We start from the raw sequence: 18151 nt of genomic DNA on the forward strand, positions 1-18151 counted from the left end.
GTACCAGTGGTAAGAACTTAGACATTTTTGAGAGAATGCAAATCTTTATTTGATACATAAGTGGAAATTGAATATCTTTCTGTCTAGCGTATTGATATCAAAGCAAATCTTTCTGAAGTAATTACTGAACTCAAGAAGCAAAATGTTTGGAGAAATTTCAGATGCGAATGAATAGCTAACCTGTGGTATCCAGTGCAGAGTGAGAGAATAATGAAGCTATTAAGTTGACTTACTGTAGAGAATTTCATGCTTACGAGCATAAAACTATGGGAAAATAATTGGAGGTGTTCTGCGGGAAAACGATAGAGGCTACATTCCAAAGAACTACAGTTTTATAATATAGTATTTATACCTTGTGGGAGAGTATTAGTTCTGCTTATCACTGTATCTGGAGGTACCTTTAGTTTGCAGAATTTTAAATTCACAAAGTAGACTTATTTTTTAAATGTATTTAAAAAAATTTTTTCGAGAGAGAGTAAGGGAGAAAGAGTTAAAAACATTGATGTGGGAGCGAGACATTGATTGGCTGCTTCCTGCACGCCCCTACTGGGGATCAAGCTCACAACTGGAACGGAGACCTCTCAGTCCCTGGGATGATGCTCAATCCACTGAGCCACACTGGCCGGACCAAAGTAAATTTATTTTAAAAATATATTTTACAGCCCTGGCTGGTTTGGCTCAGCAGTTAGAGCATCGGCCTGCAGTCCAGAGAGACCCAGGTTCAATTCCTGCTAAGGACACATACCTCGGTTGCAGTTTGTCCCCGGCCCTGGTTGGGTTATGCAGGTGGCAACCACTCGATGTGCCCTTTTCACATCGATATTTCTCTCTCTCTCTTCCTCCCACTCTATCTGAACAAAAAATGGAAAAGTTTCCTCGGATGAGGATTAAAAAATATATATATATTTTACAGAGCCTGAAGCTTTAAACTTAGGAATATTTAGGCTGAAATTAAATTAGTGAATTTCAAACTTTTGGTCATGAACTCCCTGTAAGAAATGCATTCACAACATGACCTGCTATACAAAGTAAATGTATGCTATACAAATATGCATACATACTTAGCTGAAAGAATTATATAAATACCCTTACTATGCATTCTTATACTACTATCATTCCATTTAAAAAATTCTGGTTTAACCCACTCAATTGATTTCATATGGAGTAGGTTACCGATTTTAACCTGTGGTCTGTGAAATACTTGATGTGGCCATACCTTCTGAGGAAATAACCATATGTTTATCAAGGGCCTGCTCTGACTCTAGCATTATCCTTGGGAAAAATGCATGAGACAAAGATTTAGCCCACTGGAACATCTCCTACATAGTGTAGCATTACCAGTTTATTAAATAAACATCTATAGTGCCTACTGTGTGCCTGACACTGCTCTGGTGGGTGCTGTAGGATGTCCAGAAAAACAGAAAAATCCTGACCCTCAGTGGTACTGGGATGGAATGGAATCAGCCGCAGACAAGTAAATGCTATGCGAATGTTAATTTGAAGTGTTATGAAGAAACCAAAACAGGAAGGGGATCCCAATAGAAATAGGGTGGTCAGGGAAGGCCTCCATGGAAGGTGGCATTTAAGCAAAGCCTAGAAGGAGGTGAAGGTGTCTGAGGAGCATTTGAAGCAGGCGGGGCAGCCCGTGTTAGGGTCCCAGCTGACATAGTGCAGGGACAACAAGGAGGCTGGGGCCAGTGATGGCCAGTGATGGGAGGACTCTTGAGAGGAGTGAACTTAGGGTAATGTGCCACATTCATTTAAGTGTCTTTGATTTCATAGATTGTGATTTGGGCATGGGTAAGACTAGATACTTTTATTTATTTATTTGCTTTTTAATTTTTTTTTTTTTTTTTTAGAGAGAGAGAGAAAAAAAAACATCGAATGGTTGCCTTCTGCATGCACCTTAACTAAGGATCCAGCCCGCAACCTGGGCATGTGCCCTGTCCAGGAATCAGACTGGCAACCTCTCGGTGCATGGAATGACGCTCAACAAACTAGTCACACCAGCCAGGACTTCTTATGCTTTCATGTAATATATCTTGGGATTTGTTTCACACTGAGGCACACACAGAGCACTAGTATTCCACTGTGTGGGCACACTTCCTTATTTAACCTTCTCCGGATGGATATTTAGGTTTCCAGGCGTTTTTGTTTGTCTGTTTGTTTGTTTGTTTATCACAGTACTACCAACAGGTTTTTATATGTTTACCAGTGCTAGCTTAAACAATATTTAAAAATTTTGTCAGTCCGATAGTGAACGTGCTATCTCCCCCGCCCCCCAAAGAATATTTTTCCATTGCTTCTTGGAGAGAGACACAGTGATTGTTTGCCTCCTGCAGGACCCCAACCAGGGCCAGGTATTGAACCTGCAAGCCCTTGAACAGGAATTGACCCTCAGCCCTTCAGTCCACAGGCTTGACACTCTAACCACTGAGCCAAACCTGCCGGGGCACTATCTTACTTTATTTTTTTCATATGTGGATGTTCTTGCCTTGAAAAAGTTTGATACTAAGTTAATTTGGTAACATAAGTTATACATTAACAAAAAGTTAGTAGAAGAAATACCACAAGCTGGCTTATAGCAGAAGTTTTGAATAGGCAACACAGAAAATAAGTGCTCTGAATTTATGGTAGGGAGAGATTATTGTGGACTCAGGGAAACGGGAGACTTGATGGAAGGGAGGGCCTCACACTAGACCCTGAAGCAGTTCAGGTGGAAAGTTGGGATATAGTTGCAGGTAGAGGAAAGAGCAGGAGTGCTATCAGGTGCATGTGTGCATGCGTTTTGTGAGATTCAAATTATTGGTGCTTCCCATTTTGTTCGACCCCAAACCACCTAATAGATTAACATTGTGACATTGTAGCCTGACACTGAGGTTTGTGGTTTTCCCATGGGGTGTAGAGGAAACATGAAGACAGATAGATATTGTACAGAGTGTTTATATATGGTTTGGACAGATTTATTGCGTTATTGGTTTATTCTTTTTTTTTTAAAGCCATTTTATTTAATTTTTTGCATTTATCTTCAGATAGAGCAGGAGGGAAAAAGGGAGGAAGAAAGAGAGAAACATCGATGTGAGAGAGACGCATCGACTGCTTGCCATCCACACGACCCCAACCGGGGCAGGGGATGAACTGCAACCGAGGTACATGCCCTTAGCGGAAACCGAACCCGGGACTCTCTGGTCCACGGGCTGACACTCTAATCGCTATTGGTTTATTCTTAAACTCATTGTAGAAAGTTCAGTTAACCTGAAATCAAACCATGTTCTTAATAGTGCTCTTGGCTAATGTAGTCTTGGAATTATGTTGTAAAGTCTTAAGTCCTGGTTGGAAATACAGATTGCTTATTTTCCTTTTCAAACTATGAGGACTTATATTACTCTCATTATAGACAACATACTAAATCCTTTGTAAAGTATTTTGATTACCAAGCAGGGGGAAAAAAACAACAAAAGATATAGGAAAAATAGAACATGGAAAAAATGTTTGATCTTAGAATGACAGAGGCCTTTACAAATAAGACTAATTTCCTTACTATATAAAGAGCTCTTACAAGTCAATAAGAAAAAGATAGAAAATGTGGTAGAAAAGTGATCAGAGGATATTAACAGTCCATTAACAAAAAAAGGAAAAAATATTTTAATATATGGATAGATGTTCAATATTGCTCATAATAAGAGAAATGTATATGAAAACTACAGTGAAATTTTTACCTGACTGATAGGCAAAGGTCTAAAAGTTTCATAACAACACTGTGTTGGAGGGGTGATACACATTCTCATATTTTGAATGGGAATGTAAACTGATACAACCTCTCTGGAGGGTGACTTGGCACCATTGACCATAATTTAAACTGGACATAACCTTGGACCTGGTGATTTCACTTCTCATGCATAAATGAAATGACACATGAACAAGAATATTTCTTAAAGCAATCTTTTTTTTATTTTGAAACATTTTATTTTGAAATAATCTCGTACTACAGAGATGTTACAAAACTAGTACTCAGGATTCCCTTTTCCTTCACGTAGTTTCCCCTAACATTAATATCTTACATAACTATGGTACAACTGTTGACAACTGAAATAACATTGACACGATAGTATTAAGTTATCTGCCGATCCTATTTTAATTGAGCCAGTATTCCCACTGATGTCCTTTTTCTGGTCCAGGATCCTACATTGCACTTTAGTTATGTTTCTTCAGTCTTCTCCACTCTGTGATGGTTCCTCTGTCTGTGTTTGTCCTTCAGGACCTCGATGCCTTTGACCAATTATTTTATAAGCAGTCCCTCAATTTGGGTTTGTCTGATGTTTTCTTATGATTAGATTGAGATGCATTTTTGGCAAGAACATGACAGAAGGGAGGCTGTGCCCTCTCACCATACCAGGAGTTGCAGGTTGTTGACTCATCTCATTCCTGATGTGATTGTGGTCACTTGGTTAAGGAGTATTTGCCACTTTCTCCATGGTAAACTATTTAAAGATATTTTTCTCTTTAAAATCAATAAGTATCTTGTGAGGGATACTTTGAGATTATGCAAATATTCTGTTTATGATGGACCTTTAACTCTCCATCAACAATTTATACCTGTCACAACCATTACTGTGCTTGCTTGATGGTGATCGTCTATTCCATTTACTAATTGCAGTTCTACCATAAGGAATAAAGTTCCATTTATTATTTATTTAAGTATGGACTAATAGATAGCTTTTTTATTTGTGAGTTTGCAGTCCATTACTTTCATTATTTTATTGCTCAGATTGTCCTAGATTTTGCTGTTGGGAGTGCCTTCCTATTGGAGCCTGTGTCCTCTTGGCATGCCTCATTATTTCTGAGACCTTCATCACTTTCTGGCACCACAAGGCTTTCCAGGCTTATCTTGTGTGTTTTGTAATGGTCCTGGTTTCTTTCAATGGAGAGTGGTATTTACAAACCAAGATCTGGTGCCAGGGAGGGTGACTACCCCCACTGGTTTGCCTAGGATGAAGGTGTTTCCTGGGAAATGTGATTTTCAAGTGGGAAGTTCCAGGATGGTTGCGTCTTGTGGTGTCAGGTGTGTCCATTGCTAGTAGTGTGTTGTTGCCTCTAAGCCTGTCAGTGGAGAAAGCTAGGAAATGCATGTATGTATACTCATGCACACATACACGCACCTCAGTATCTACATTGGTTCTGTATGTATCTGAGATTTCTTTTTTTATCCTCACCCGAGGACATTTTTCCATTTTTTGTACAGACAGAGTGGGAGGGAGAGAGAGGAAGAGAGAGAGTGAGAAACATCGATGTGAAAGGGACACATCGAGTGGCTGCCACCCGCATGACCAACCAGGGCCGGGGACAAACTGCAACCAAGGTACATGCCCTTAGCGGGAACCGAACCCGGGTCTCTCCGGACCGCAGGCGGGCGCTCTAACCGCTGAGCCAAACCGGCTAGGGCGGTTCTGTATGTATCTGAAAAATCACAAGTTCGTACTGATGCTTCCAGCTCCAGTGTAGCACCTCAGAGTTTCTTCTGGCCTCCCCTCTCCTTATTTGAACTCTTTTCTCGTGACCCAAGGTCCACCATGTTCTTACTTGCTTGATCTTAGGTTATACTAAAGCAGTTCTATGATTGCTAACAATTCTGCTCAATAAATGTATGCAGTCGCTTTGGAGGTTAGCTTTACAATGTTCAGTCAAAAGACCATGTTTTGAAGTTCCTTAAGTTAATTCTTGTCTTCTTCCTATGTGGTTAGGTTGTTTCTGATGTAGCTTTTTTTTTTTAATCCTCACCCAAGGACATTTTTTCCATTTTTTGTTCAGATAGAGTAGGAGGAAGAGAGAGAGAAACATCAACGTGAAAGGGACACATCCAGTGGCTGCCACCTGCACGACCAACCAGGGCCGGGGACAAACTGCAACCAAGGTACACACCCTTAGTGGGAACTGAACCCAGGTCTCTCTGGACCACAGGCTGACGCTCTAACCGCTGAGCCAAACCCGCCAGGGCGTGATGTAGCTTTTAACATTTGTTACTGTTTGTGTTTAATTTGCTCTTCCCCACAAACCCTGGTTGCTCTTAATTATTTACTTTTTGGGTATGTGAAATATTACCATGGTTCTAAGAGTCAGAGATCCTCAGAAAGGTACCCTCAGAAATGCCACATTCCTCTCAGCTCTGCTGGTTTGTTCTCAATCCCTTATTCTTTCCATTCTGTCCCACACACCCATTATGAATTCATTTGTGTCCCTCTCCAAAAAAAAAAAAAGATATTGAAATCATAATCCCCAACACCTGTAAATATGACCTTATTTGGAAATAGGGTCTTTGCATATGATCAAGTTAAGATGAGGTCATTAGGGTAGACCTTAATCCAGTGTGGCTGTGTCCTTATAAAAGGGGGGGAATTTGGATACAGACATAAACAGAGGGAAAACGGTGTGAAGAAACAGAGAGAAGATGACCATCCACAAACCAAGGGACACCTGAGACTGTAGAAGCAGGAAGAGTGTCCTGGAACAGATTCTCTCTCCAGCCTCAGGAGGAACCAGCCCTGCTGACACTTTGATTTAGACTTCTAGCCTCCAGAACTCTGAGATGAAACGTTTCTATTTAAGCTGCCCAGGCTGCGGTGCTTTGCTGTGGCAGCCCTAAGAAACGAACACACACACCCTTGTAGGCAACCAGTTTCTTATTATTTGAATTGTGTGCCCCGGAAAGGTATGTCTAAGTCCTAACTCCCAGAACCTGTGGATGTAACCTTATTTGGATAGAGGGTCTCTGCAGATGTTGTAAGTTAAAATGACTGTTAGAGTGAACCCCAAATCCAATATAACTGATGTTCTTATAAGGAGAAGTAACATTTGGACACAGAGGATATGCACACAGGGAAGAGAGGCTGTGTGATGACAGAGGGCAGAAATTGGAGTGAGGCACAAGTCAGGAGCACCAAGGATTGGGGACAACACCAGAAGCTCGGGGGAGAGGTGTGGACAAACTCCCTCAGAGCCTCCAGAAGGAATCAGCCCTGCCAACACCTTTATTTTGGCTTTCAGGCCCCTACAACTGTGAGAGAGTACATTGCTGCTGTTTTCATCCACCCGGTTTGTAGGATTTGGGTTCAGTAGTCCTAGGATATGAATACACATGATCTCATTAGTTTGTAGTTTATCCTTCCTTAGTTTGTAGTTTATCCTTCCTGTGTTTCTTTTGCACAGATGAATGCAAGCATAGATATTTTCCCATCTTTCTTCCATGAAAGATAGCATGCAGTAGATAACACTTTAGCACTTTGGAGCATTATTTATTTTTTTAATCCTTATCCGAGGATATTTTCCCATTTATCTTCAGATAGAGTGGGAGGGACAGAGAGAAACATCGATGTGAGAGAGACACATCAACTGGCTGCCTCCCGCACAACTCCAACCAGGGCTGCAACCGAGGTATGTGCCCTTGACCGAAATCAAACCCATGACTCATTGGTCCACGGGCCGACGCTCTAACCCCTGAGCAAAATCAACCAGGGCTCTAAGATGTGTTCTTGATTAAAATATTTATACATGCAAAAATGGAAATTTTTTAAAAAGTATGCCAGCCATAAATTGAACAGCTATACCTCCTGCCAACACACACACAAACACACGCTAATCTGGGGTGGGTTTAGAACAGGTAGTTTATGGAGCTCTCAAAATACTAAGAGCCATTAGCCTCTGAATTTTTCGATTTCCTATGATTTCTGGTTTCCTTTGGGGTAGGGAAGGTTTTCACTGAGAGGCAATGGGGGAATGCACACTGTTCTTTTCTGAGGACCAAAAGGTAGATGGCAAGGAAAGGACTCTGTTAGTAGAGCAAGGTGGGACGGAAGTAAGGATAAATGATTTAGCCAGGCTGGAGTGGCTCAGTTGGTTGAGTGTCATCCTGTGCACTGAAAGGTTGCAGTTGAGTTCCCAGTCAGGGCATGTGCCTGGGTTTGTTATGGAAGGCAACCGATCTCTCTCTCTGTCTCGCTCTCTCACTCCCCCCCCACCTTCTCTCTAGGCATGTCCTCTGGTGAGGATTGAAAAAAAAAAGTTTAATTAAGCAAATTCTACTTTTATGCAAGTGGAATGGATCAAGAATACTTGACCTCAAATAAAATTCACCAATGAGGAAAACCAGCATCTATTCTTTTTTTAAAATTTATTCCTCACCTGAGGTTATTTTTCTACTTATCAGATAGAGTGGGAGGGAGGGAGGGAGAGAGCACATCGACTGGCTGCTTCCCGCATGACCCAACCACGGCCGGGGACAAACTACAACTGACGTATGTGCCCTTGACTGGAATTGAACCTGCAACTCATTGGTCTGTGGGCCGACACTCTAACCGCTTAGCCAAAGCGGCCAGGGCCAGCATCTGTTCTTGAGAGTGATGTCTTATCTGATGTTTTGGGGGCATGTGAACAGGAACTTATGAAGTGCTCCCTATGTGCCAAGACTCGGCTTGATGGTATAGGGAGAGAAGCTCCCAGTGTTGGTTACCATATAGGTAGGAGCACAAAAGACATGAAGGATGTCAGCAAGCCTGCTGGGCTGGAGCTTCCAGAAGGTAGGATTCTGTTGGTTTGTGGGTGGTTCGGTGGAAGGCCTGGAATACCAGATTGAAGCATTTAGAGTTGACGAGGTTGCATTCAGGAATAAATCCTCCAAAATTGGGGAAATGAGATGGAATTGGTGTCAGAAGATGAATGTATAGAAATTTAAGAGATGGATTGGAGAGAACATTGCTGTAGGAGACCAGCTTTAAGGTATGCAGGGACAAGTGGCTGAACAGGGCAGGCCTGTGTGCCTGGAGGTGGGGCAGGAACCATGGTACATGCTACCTGCATGTCACCGCTGGAAGACTCCAGAAGATTGTACCTCTGCTATTCCCTGTGGCCAGGTAGAAGGGAGTAGTCACCAGGTAGAACATGGAATGAAAGGACAACTTTCAGCGTGCGGTCCTGCATTGGAGGTCCTTTCCTAATTATAGGTAGAAGAGATCCAGAGATCCCACTACCTTTCAGTTCTTTTTGTTTTTTTTTAAAATATTTTTTCTTTATTGATTTCAGAGAGGGAAGAAGGGACAGGGAAACAGAAACATTGATGAGGGAGAACATCGATTGGCCATCTCTCGCATTTGGCCCACAACCTGGGCATGTACCCTGACCGGGAACTGAACCAGCGACCTCTTGGTGCATGGGTTGACGCACAGCCACTGATCCACACCCACCAGACTACTTTTCAGTTCTTTTTTTTTACACAAAAGCAAACCATTTACTACCTACTATGCAACTTACTTTTTATTGAAAGTATTTTGCATTCATGATGGATGCTTTCTGGGTCTTGCCACACATTTTAATGGTAAAGGTTAAAACTGTTTTACATGCAAGTAGTGTAAATAGTCTTCCTCATATGGGATCACTGATTATAAAAGGATGACATACCACAAGGGCTGTCATTTTTTCACTGAAAAGCTAACTAACTGTCTAGTTATATTTCCCCCAAAACCACAAACTGAGTAGTAACTGAGTCTCTTACCCAATATAGAAAATATTAAAAATGCAAAAACAAGTCCTCAGATCCAATTAAGAAAGCCCTGCTACATATGGGCTAATCAATACCAGTGGTACTCCTTGACTCCAGGAAGCTGAAAGACAGCCTAATAACCCTGCACTCAGAACATTTACCTCAAGTAGCTTTTTTCCAGCTTTCAACTCATGAATAAAGATAATATGCTGTTAATTCTATTTCAGAAAACTTTTTCAGGTTGTTTTATTTACAATGCCAACTTTTAAAAGGTCACTAAAGTTAGCCCTGGCCAGTTTGGCTCAGTGATTAGAGCGTCGGCCTGCGGTCTGGAGAGACCCGGGTTCGGTTCCCGCTAAGGGCACGTACTTTGGTTGCAGTTTGTCCCCGGCCCTGGTTGGTCGTGCGGGTGGCAGCCACTCGATGTGTCCCTTCACGTCGATGTTTCTGTCTGTCTCTCCCTTCCTCTCTCTCCCTCCCACTCTATCTGTACAAAAAATGGAAAAATATCCTCGGGTGAGGATAAAAAAAAAAAAAGGTCACTAAAATTAAATGAACAATAAACTAGGAAGAAATCGCTTTACAATAAGAGGGAAAGCCCAAAATGCCACTTTCTATAGAGAACCCACAATTCAGTTTTATTCAGAGCAAAGAAAAAAGAAACTTGATCTATTGGAAGAAACTCAGCCATAGGTTTGGAACCTATACCCAAACTACACATGCAATGAGGACAATATTCTGCTAATACAATTGATTTGCTGCTGCATTTGTCTACTGTTTGTCTAATATTAACAATTATAAACAGAGCAGTGCAACTAGTATTTGGAACAATCCTTACAGTGTTTCAGTGTCAGGCACAACTTTTCACTTCTCTTCACACCACTGGTTCTCTTTGCGAACCTGGGCTTCCTCTTCTTCAATAAAGTCGTTTTTGATATTGAATGTCTTGCGAATCTCTTCAGGAGTTTTCCGCTTGGCAACAGTCTTGCATGTAACATCAAGCAAACCTTTGATGTCTAAATAGTTTGCAGCCAGAATAAGTTCAAAAAGTGTTCCTTGGTCAACTTTGAGGAATTCTTGGTCCCATACAGGGATATCATCTGTTCGCTTTTTTTTGTTCTCATCATCCTCAGGAGGAGGAGGGTCATCCTTGTGGTGGGTGCACCACTGAATGACCTTTTTTAATATTGCTGCATTAACATTTGATAGAGGAACTGGGTCATCATCGCCTTCATCGTCCATTCCCAAATTTTCTAACATGGTCTTGATATAGTAACAGATTGTTTGGCAATTTTAACATCAACTTCAAATATCTCTCCATCAGAACTCTGCAACTTAATTGAAGGCATGGTGCTCAGTCTCCAGGAGGGAGTGGGCCGGAGACTGACGAGAGCTGGTAGTACCAGCAGACTCAAGGGAAAGGCGGAGAACAAGGCCACTTGCCTACTTTTCAGTTCTTAAATACAGTGTTTTTCTTTTCCTAATCCTCACCCAGGGGGGATATTTTTCCCATTGACTTTTTTTTTTTTAGAGAGAGAACCGTCTATTTGAGAGGGACACATCAATTGGTTGCCTCCTGCACGCCCCTGGTCAGGGCCAGAGATCAAACCCACAACCTAGTTACATGCCCTTGACTGGGAATCAAACCTGTTACCCTTTGGTTTGAGGGCTGAGGCTTTAAGGAGTCTTACCAGCTAGGGCTACACTAATTTTTAGAAACCGACAGTTTTGGACAAAAAAAGAAAAAAGAATCAAAGATTTTTTAGAAGATGAGACTATTTCAGAATATTAACATTTAATATTTTGGATTCCTCTTAAGGGGACATTTTTTCATTGCAGTTACAAAGTAAGGAAGGCTGGCCTGTCATTATTCAGGCTCCTGTGAGGCTGTGAGCATTGAGGGATGAGGGATGTTTGAGTTTGGGGGATTTATACAAGATCTCATTGAGGGACATGTCTGGGAAGTGGCGCCAAATGGCCCCTGCTTGCCTCCAGAACTCTGCCCCTGAGTTGTAATACTTACTGGTATTTGACATGTATGAGGATATGTTACCAAATATGTTTGTGAACACATTAGGTTATCTGTTCTTGGAAGTTGATTTCCTCTCCTCCTTTGTGTGTGTGTATCTTTTCAGGAAAACCAATTCTGTGTCCTTGGAAGGTGGTCCAGTCCAGTTGCCCCAGGCGAAACCTGGCTCTGAGCTTCCACATTGGGCGTCCATTCAGCTCGCAAGCTGCTGAGGACCAGAAGGAGGAGCCCCTACATTCCATCATCAGCAGCACAGAGACTGTGCAGGGTACTGTCTTCAACCAAGTTGGGGTCTGGGAATGCTTAGTTCCTGGCTGGCTCTCAAGGGGAGGTTTTTGAGGTAGAAGTAATGATTGGTGGAGTCACCCACTGCCTCAGACACAGGAAGTTCTTGGTAGGAGGAAGGGTTCCCCAAAACAATGAATGCGTCCTCCATAGGAATTTCTGACTTTCATTCTGGTGTGTTGCGCCCTCTGGTGGTCACCCATGGCATTGTGACAGAGCACCTTCTGAGGAGTGATTCATAGCACATCTGCTAATAATCATGGAAGCAGGAAGGAAACTCAGTATTGGCCCTGCCAATGCAGGACTGTACGCTGAAGTTGTCCTTTCATTAGTAAGAAGTGTAGAGAAGCAGTCTCTCGAGCCAGTCCCAAAGTGGGTCCATTTCTGGCTTTCAAATGAGACAACAGAATCTGATGTTTAGGTTAAGAAGAGAGTGAGTTTTCTTGTTATTTTGCTAAGTAGTTAATTTGGAAATCAGTGTTTTGAAGAATAGAATCCATGGTCTGGTTGTTGGATACAGCCCTATTCTCATGACTGGACACTTTGGGAAGTGCCGGCCTCTGTAGTCCTTCGAGGTAGCCTAGACCCCAGGTGTGCAGCCTCAGTGGTGGGAGGTGGGTGAGAGTTGTACTCCCCCCTTGCCCCTTTCTGTGGAGAAAGAAGGGAGCCACTGGGTTTCGTTGCTTCTGAGATCTTGCCATATGGCCCCAGAGAGTTGGTTTCTTTCTTCTTTACTTACTCTTTTGCAAAATATTTAAACGTTCTTTTGAATGTTGCATAGCATATTCTTCCACGAAAGTAGAAATTAAACTTTATTGGTTGTATCTGTGATTCATTACTAGGTTCCATTTCCAAACATGAGTTCCAGGCTGAGACAAAGAAGCTTCTGGACATTGTTGCTCGTTCCTTGTACTCAGAGAAAGAGGTGCGGTACCTGTTAATCACTCTCAGCACTAGCATGGTTTCTTTGGCAAAACTGTGTTTATACTATTCTGGGGAAATGCCAGATAGTATATTAACTAGGAGAATGCATTAAATTTTGACATGTCCTGATATTAGCTGCCAGCAAGAGTGTTTTTACCAAAATCTGTTTGAGTAAATATATCCAGATGATTCTTTGGGCCAGATTGACTCTGGAAATTAATGAATTTTGCTGATAATTTAAAAATCTCTTCTCTCGTCAACTGGTATACCACCCTCAGAGGGGTATCAGGCTGGAGGAAGAAGGTGCCTGGACCTCTGTGGAGTAGAGCAGGGAGGGGCTACTAAGGACCTTTTTGAAGAGATTAAAACTCATCTAGAGATGGCAGGTCATGAAAAAGTTGTAGAACAAACAGGCCATTATTGTTTCCCATGCTCATTATTACTAGATTGCAAAGAATAATTTTGAAGAAGGCTAAAGAACCAAATTACAAAGTTAAAAGGGACTTTTCAGGAAATATTCCCAGGTCTTATGCTGTTAAATATTATACTCATGTATCTTTGTGATGTCCAGCCTCTGCTCCCTTGGGGGTCAGATCAGTTCACTTCCTCCCCTCTGGCCCCGACCTGTGTGCTGGTCTCACTGTGAGTGGAAGGTCTGTTTGAGGTAAAGGTGCTTTTCAGACACTGGTTAGTAAGTGGGACTTGGCATTTTTTTATTCTGAACATGATAGGTCTAGTTTTTGATGATCCCACATTAGATGAAGCTGGAGAGTCTTTTTTCAGTGAGTAGGAGAAAGAGATGTTTGGGAAATATTTTTCCACCCCTGGGCAAGAGATGGGAAAGAAGTAGTTTTTCAGAGGGCTGTTCTTAAATTTTTAGTTAACAGATTGAAACCTAACTTCAGGCTTGATTTTCAGGAAGGAATAGTAGAGTTAGAGGTTACTATACAAAGCTGTGTCCAGGAGAAGCAGTTGCCTTTAACCATTTTTATTTACTGCCCTGGAGAAACCGCCTTTGAGTAAAGCGGAAAGTCTTTATAGTTAAAAGCTGAACATTCTGTGGCAATTTTCCTCTGCCTTTTAAGCAGTTGCTGCAAATGGTGGTAACCAAATAGATCCTGTAGTATTCGCATCTTATTTTCATTCCTGTAGGTGTTTATACGGGAACTGATCTCCAATGCTAGCGATGCCTTGGAAAAACTGCGTCACAAGCTGGTGTCTGAAGGCCAAACGCTGCCAGAAATGGAGATTCACTTGCAGACTGACACTGAGAAAGGCACCATCACAATCCAGGTACCTCTTAATCCAGGTACCTATGTCCTGGCAGGTGGCACACCTCCCTGCCTCTTGTGCTGAGGTGACTGGGAAGTGGCCCTCTTTGCACATGGGATAGAGATAGACCTGACTTTTTGTTATGTCTCTGGGCCTCAAGCATTGTGCTGACCATCTTTACATTTAAAACAACTTGTTTTAACATGCGATAAAATAACACTCAATGTAAAAAATTTGGAAAACACAAGTAGAAAAGAAGAAAATTTAAAATCATCTATTATTCAAAGATAACTACTATTAACATTTTAGCATTTGTCTGTGTAGGTGTTTGGTGTCTATGCATTAATTTACATATCTAAACATTTTTATCCTCACCCGAGGACTTTTTTTTTTTGCATTTATCTTCAGATAGAGCAGGAGGGAGAGAGGGGAGAAGAGAGAGAGAAACATCAACGTTAGAGAGACACATCGACTGGTTGCCACCCACACAACCCCAACCGGGTGGGGACAAACTATACTTCTATTCATATATATATATATATATATATATATATTTTTTTTTTTTTTTTTCTTTTATTAATCCTCACCCAAGGATATTGTTTCCATTGATTTTTAGAGAGAGTTGAATGGAGGGGGGGAAGGGGGAGAGAGAGAGAGAAAGAAACATTAATGTGAGAGAGACACATCGGCCAGTTGCCTCTGGCACAACCCCAACAGGGGCTGGGGATTGAACATACAACCCAGGCATGTGCCCTTGACCAGTAATTGACCTTTCAGTCCGTGGGCCGATGTTCCAACCACTGAGCCAAACTGGCCAGGGCTATACATTATTTTTTAAGGCATTCTTCATATTTTTATTTTTATTTATTTATTTTTTATCCTCACCTGAGGACATTTTTCCATTTTTAGTTCAGATAGAGTGGGAGGGAAGGAGGGAGGGAGGGAGAGAGAGAGAGAAACATCGACATGAAAGGGACACATCAAGTGGCTGCCACCCGCATGACTCAACCAGGGCCAGGGACAAACCGCAACCAAGGTATGCACCCTTAGTGGGAACCGAACCCAGGTCTCTGGCCTACAGGCTGACACTCTAACTGCTGAGCCAAACCGGCCAGGGCAATATATTTAATACTTTCATTGATTTTATTGGGGTTACATTGGTTAATAAAATTATGTAGGCTTTATTTTATTTTTTTTCTTTATTGATTTTTAGAGAGAAAGGAAGGGAGAAGGAGAGAGATAGAAACATCGATGTGAGAAAGAAACACTGATTGGCTGCCTCCTGCACGCCCCCTACTGGGGATGGAGCCTGCAACCCAGGCATGTATTCTGACCAGGAATTGAACTGGGAACTCTCAGTCCATGAGACAGTGTTCAGTCCACTGAGTCACACTGGCTAGAGTACATACGTATTTTTTTAATCCTCACCCGAGTATATGTTTTTCATCAATTCCAGAAAGAGAGAAATATTGATCCATTGCCTTCCAGATGTACCCTGACTCAAAATCTGGGTATGTGCCCTGACCAGAAATCGAACCCATGACTGGTGCACAGGAGGACACTCTAACCAACTGAGCCACACCTGTCAGGGCCTTTTCATATTTTTAACTGTACTTTTTCATTTGTAATGCATATTTTCCCATGATTAAATATTCTGTAGCACAATCTTTCTTTTGGCAGAGCAATACTTTTAGTTGTTGTAACCTTTGGAAAATTTTAAGGTCAGAAAGTTAGAAAGGCAAAGGAGTTTCATCAGGTATTGACCATGAAGGGGGCATTATGTTCCTGAGACAGCTGCTTCAGGACCATTGTTCCAGAGTCATGGTAGAATTGTGGGGTGTGCATCTCTGTGGGGGTGGCAGGATACACGGCAGTTGGACTAAGTGGGCATTTTTCATTTGAGCTCCCTGCCTTTACCAACTACACTGGTTTACCTGCTCAGGACTTTGCTATAAGACATCTTTTATGCTCTTTTAATTACTTATTCTCTCTGGTCTGTATGTGTGTGCCTTTCTTTGTTGTTGTTTTAATAAGCTTTATTGTGGTATGATTTGCATACAATAAAATTCACCAAGTTCAAGTGTACAAATCATTGATTTTTAACCAGTATACACTTTCTTTTTTAAAAAATATTTGGAAGAAACAATACCAATTTTTAAAAATTGATTATAGAGAGAGAGAAGGGAAGGGGGGGAGGGAGATGTAGATTTGTTGTTCCACTTAGTTGTGCATTCATTGGTTGGTTGCTTGTATGTGCCCTGACTGGAGATCGAACTCCCAACCTTGGCATATGGGGGAATGCTCTAACCTACTGAGCCACCCAACCTGGGCAACCAGTGTATAGTTTTGTGAAACCACTCGTACCATCATGATGTCAACACCCAATATTCTTTTCTCTCTCCCTGCCCCTAGCAACGACTGATCTGCTTTCTGTCAATATGATTTTGTATTTTCTAGGCTTTCATAGAAATAGAGTTACACAGTAGGTAGTCTTTTGAGTGACTTCTTTCACTTAGCATAGTGCTTTTGAGGTTTATTCTTGTCATTGCATGTATCAGTAGTTTGTTCCTTTTTATCACCGTATGGATATAGTATCACAATTTGTCCACTTTACCAGTTGATGAGCATTTGTTCCCAGTTTGGGATGTTAGGAATAGAGCTGCTGTGAACATTAGAGTTTAAGTCTTTGTGTGTACTTAGGAGTACAGTTGCTGGGTCATAAGGTGAGTGTCTGTTTAACTTTATAAGAAACCGCCAGCCCAGCCAATGTGGCTCAGTGGATTGAGCATCATCCCATGGACTGAGAGGTCCTGGTTTGATTCCCGGTCAGGGTACATGCCCCAGTTTCAGGCTTGATCCCCAGTAGGGGGCACACAGGAGGTGGCTGATTGATGTTTCTCTCTCTCCCCTTCCTCTCTCTAAAAAATCAATAAAAACATATTAAAAAAAGAAACTGACAAACTTTTCCAAATTGGATATCCAATTTTACATTTCCTCTAGTGCCATATGAGAATTCCAGCTGTTTCACGTCCTTGTTAACACTTGTTATTGTCAGTCTAATTTTAGCCACCCTAGTGGCTATCTTGTTATGGTTTTTAATTTGTATTTCTCTAATGATTAATGCTATTGAGTGTCTTTTCATGTGTTTGTCACTTGTATATCTTTGTGAAATGTCTATTCAGATACTTTTGCTCATTTTTAATCAGGTTATTTGTCTTCATTGAGTTGTAAGAATTCTTTTTTCTTTTATATATATTTTCATTGATTTTTTAGAGAGAGAGGAAGGGAGAAAGAGATAGAACATCGATGTGAGAGTGATACATCGATCGGCTATCTCCAGCACACCCCACACTGTGGGATCCAGCCCACAAGCTGGGCATGTGCCTTGACCAAGAATCGAACCAGGACCCTTCAGTCCATGGGATGATGCTCAATCCACTGAGCCACTCTGGCTGGGCGAGTTGTAAGAATTGTGTAATATTCTTGATAAGTCCTATTCAGATATATATTTTACAGATATCTTCTCTCAGTCTGTGGATTGCCTTTTTATTTTCTTAGGGGTGGCTTTTTAAAAGCAAACATTTTTGCCCAGCTGGTGTGGCTCAGAGGTTGAGCGTGGACCCATGCACCAAGAAGTCGCCTGTTTGATTCCCAGTCAGAGCATATGTCCAGGTTGTGGGCCCGGTCCTCAGTGAGGGCATGAAGGAGGCGGCCAATTGATCTCTCTCATTGATGTTTCTATCTCTCTCTCTTCTCCCTCAAAAAATCAATAAAGAAAAATAAAATAAAATAAAAACAAACATTTTATATTTCAATGAAGTCCAGTTATTCACTTTTTTCTTGTATGTGTCAACTTTTAGTGACCTAAGAAATGTCTGCTTATGCCAAAGTTATAAAAATATTCTTCTACATTTTCTTCTAGAAGTCTTTCTTCTATATAGTCTTAGCTCTTACATTTGAGTCTATGATCTATTTTTGTGTATGTGTAAGGTTAGGGTTGAGATTAATTTTTTTGCATGTGGCTATCAGTATTTCAGCACCATTTGGTTGTCAGTTTTCCATCAAATTACCTTGGAAACTTTGTTGAAAATCAAGTGACACTCTGTGCAGTT

The 18151-nt window shown here is 41.6% G+C and overlaps 1 protein-coding gene and 1 pseudogene across 1 annotated transcript in view; one reads left to right on the forward strand and one right to left on the reverse strand.

The window, feature by feature from the left end:
• Nucleotides 1-18151, forward strand: part of TRAP1 (TNF receptor associated protein 1) — a 47737-nt gene that overhangs the window by 5142 nt on the left and 24444 nt on the right. The window contains exons 2-4 of the mRNA XM_036280239.1: nucleotides 11665-11826; nucleotides 12686-12768; nucleotides 13920-14060. Coding sequence (XP_036136132.1) covers nucleotides 11665-11826; nucleotides 12686-12768; nucleotides 13920-14060 — 386 coding nt within the window. The remainder of the gene's footprint in view (nucleotides 1-11664; nucleotides 11827-12685; nucleotides 12769-13919; nucleotides 14061-18151) is intronic.
• On the reverse strand, nucleotides 10220-10878 carry LOC118642462 (annotated as a pseudogene).

Source organism: Molossus molossus, unplaced genomic scaffold (genome assembly GCF_014108415.1).
Source record: "Molossus molossus isolate mMolMol1 unplaced genomic scaffold, mMolMol1.p scaffold_m16_p_3, whole genome shotgun sequence".
NCBI classification, from domain to species: domain Eukaryota; kingdom Metazoa; phylum Chordata; class Mammalia; order Chiroptera; family Molossidae; genus Molossus; species Molossus molossus.